The following is a 2023-nucleotide window of genomic DNA, read 5'->3' on the forward strand; positions in this document are numbered from 1 at the left end:
CTCGTCGTAGTTGCTACGGGCTAAGGCTACAATCCTATAATCCAGCCATGCTTACTTGCAGTAAAAGTCCCCTTGAACGTGGTGCGACGCACTTCTGAGTTAGCACGCATAGGATCGCGCTACACCATGGGCTGGAAACGAAATCCTCCTTTACCTCCTCTCTACCTGGTGCAGACGAAGAAAGGAACCCCGGTTTAGTTTTTCACATACGAAATGCTGGCACTGGCTTGTGGAGCGCTGTTTTCTGACAGCTCTGTGTGTGTGTGTGTGTGTGTGAGAGAGAGAGAGAGAGAGAGAGAGAGAGAGAGAGAGAGAATGCATGCGAGTGAGGAGGGGGAGCGTTCAGGTGGGTGGGCAATAGCCGAGCCATTGAGGGGGTCGCACCAGGGTGGCGCCAGGCCTGATCTATATAAAGCAGGTCGTCCGTCCAATACCTGGTCCCCGAGGGAGCTGTGCTGTTTCATCTGCCTTTCCCTCCCGGGAGCTTCCCTTGTATATGAACCTGGCCGGCTTCTCCTTTTTCTCGGGTATATGCACCATGACAGCGGACTCCCTCCACTCTCCTAGTCAGGGGGCTAGCCCGGGCTCCCCCACTTTGCAGAGGGCCTCCCCGTCGGGCTGCAAAGTGGAACCGCTGCTCATCAAAGCAGAGCCCAGAGGCAGCCCGGCAGAGAGAGCAGCGGAGCAGCCGGTCGAGGAGCAGCCACCTGGCCCCGGCGCAGGTGGGGGTGCGGGAGGCGGCGGCGGCGGCCGTCGGAGGAAGCGCCCGGTGCAGCGCGGCAAGCCGCCGTATTCCTACATCGCGCTGATCGCCATGGCCATCGCCAACGCGCCCGATCGGCGGCTGACGCTGGGCGGCATCTACAAGTTCATCACGGAGCGCTTCCCTTTCTACCGGGAGAACCCCAAGAAGTGGCAGAACTCCATCCGCCACAACCTGACCCTCAACGACTGCTTCGTCAAGATCCCCCGCGAGCCGGGCCACCCGGGCAAGGGCAACTACTGGACGCTGGACCCGGCCGCCGAGGACATGTTCGACAACGGCAGCTTCCTCCGGCGCAGGAAGCGCTTCAAGCGCACCGACCTCACCACCTACCCGGGCTACGTGCACAGCGCCAGCGCCTTCACCCCCAACCCGGGCCCCGTGGCCCGAGCGGGGCCCGGCTGCGGAGGCTCCGGAGGCGCCGCTTACCCGGGCGGCGGGGGCGCCCTCTATTCCCCCGGCGGCGGCGGCGCCTACAGCGCGCAGCTGCCCGGCCTGCCGCAATACCCGGGGGCGCCCCCGGCGCTGCCGCCGCGGATGTTCAGCATCGACAGCCTCATTAGCTCCCAGCAGCAGCAGCAGCAAGCAGCCGCGGCGGCGGCCCTGCAAGGCTCCCCGGTGGGGCCCGAGCTGGCTCACCACCACTTGGGCCTCAACGGCGCCGGGGACCTGGGCAGCTGCCCCGGGAGCAACGCCGAGACCTGCTTCCAAACGCAGCAGGTCAGCCCCGGCTTCCTGGGCCGGCAGCCCCCGGCCATGACCTACCCGTACTCGACCTCGCCGCCCGCCCACCTGGCCTTGCCGCCCGGTGCCTATTCGCCTCCGAGCGCGCAGCTCTACGGCGCCCCCAACAGGCTGGCCCTGCAGCCCGGGCGGCCCGCCGCCTCTTCTTGCGCCGACCACGCCGAGCAGCTTTTGGGCCTGGCGGCCTCCCAGCTCAACGGGCTCGGGCAATTCGGAGGCGCCGCCAACAACTCATACATGAGGCAGCCCAATTTCCACTCCGGCCTGGAAAGGTACTTGTGAAGCCGAGGAGGGAAGCCGGCCTTGGCTGGGCAGGCGGGCAAAGCCACAACGTGAATCACCTAGGACATTTTAAGAATCGGCACGTGGGAAGGGAGCTGCGCGCCTGGTACTTGAATGGAGCTCTTGTCTGCGCGTGTGCCCCTGAATTGCGAGGAAGCCCACGGCGGGGGCGCCCACAGCAATGTCTGAACGGCATCCGCGTGGTTTGGAACCTGTGGAAACTACACGTGAAGC

The 2023-nt window shown here is 65.2% G+C and overlaps 1 protein-coding gene across 1 annotated transcript; it reads left to right on the forward strand.

Annotated features, from left to right (window-relative positions):
• Window positions 1-496: 496 nt before the first annotated feature.
• FOXE3 (forkhead box E3) lies at window positions 497-1789 on the forward strand (the record flags this gene model as incomplete). Its single annotated transcript, XM_083447206.1, has 1 exon — window positions 497-1789. The coding sequence occupies one exon, from the start codon at window positions 497-499 to the stop codon at window positions 1787-1789; it is 1293 nt and encodes a 430-aa protein (XP_083303332.1).
• Window positions 1790-2023: the final 234 nt, after the last annotated feature.

Source organism: Podarcis tiliguerta (genome assembly GCF_965153285.1).
Source record: "Podarcis tiliguerta genome assembly, chromosome: 6".
NCBI classification, from domain to species: domain Eukaryota; kingdom Metazoa; phylum Chordata; class Lepidosauria; order Squamata; family Lacertidae; genus Podarcis; species Podarcis tiliguerta.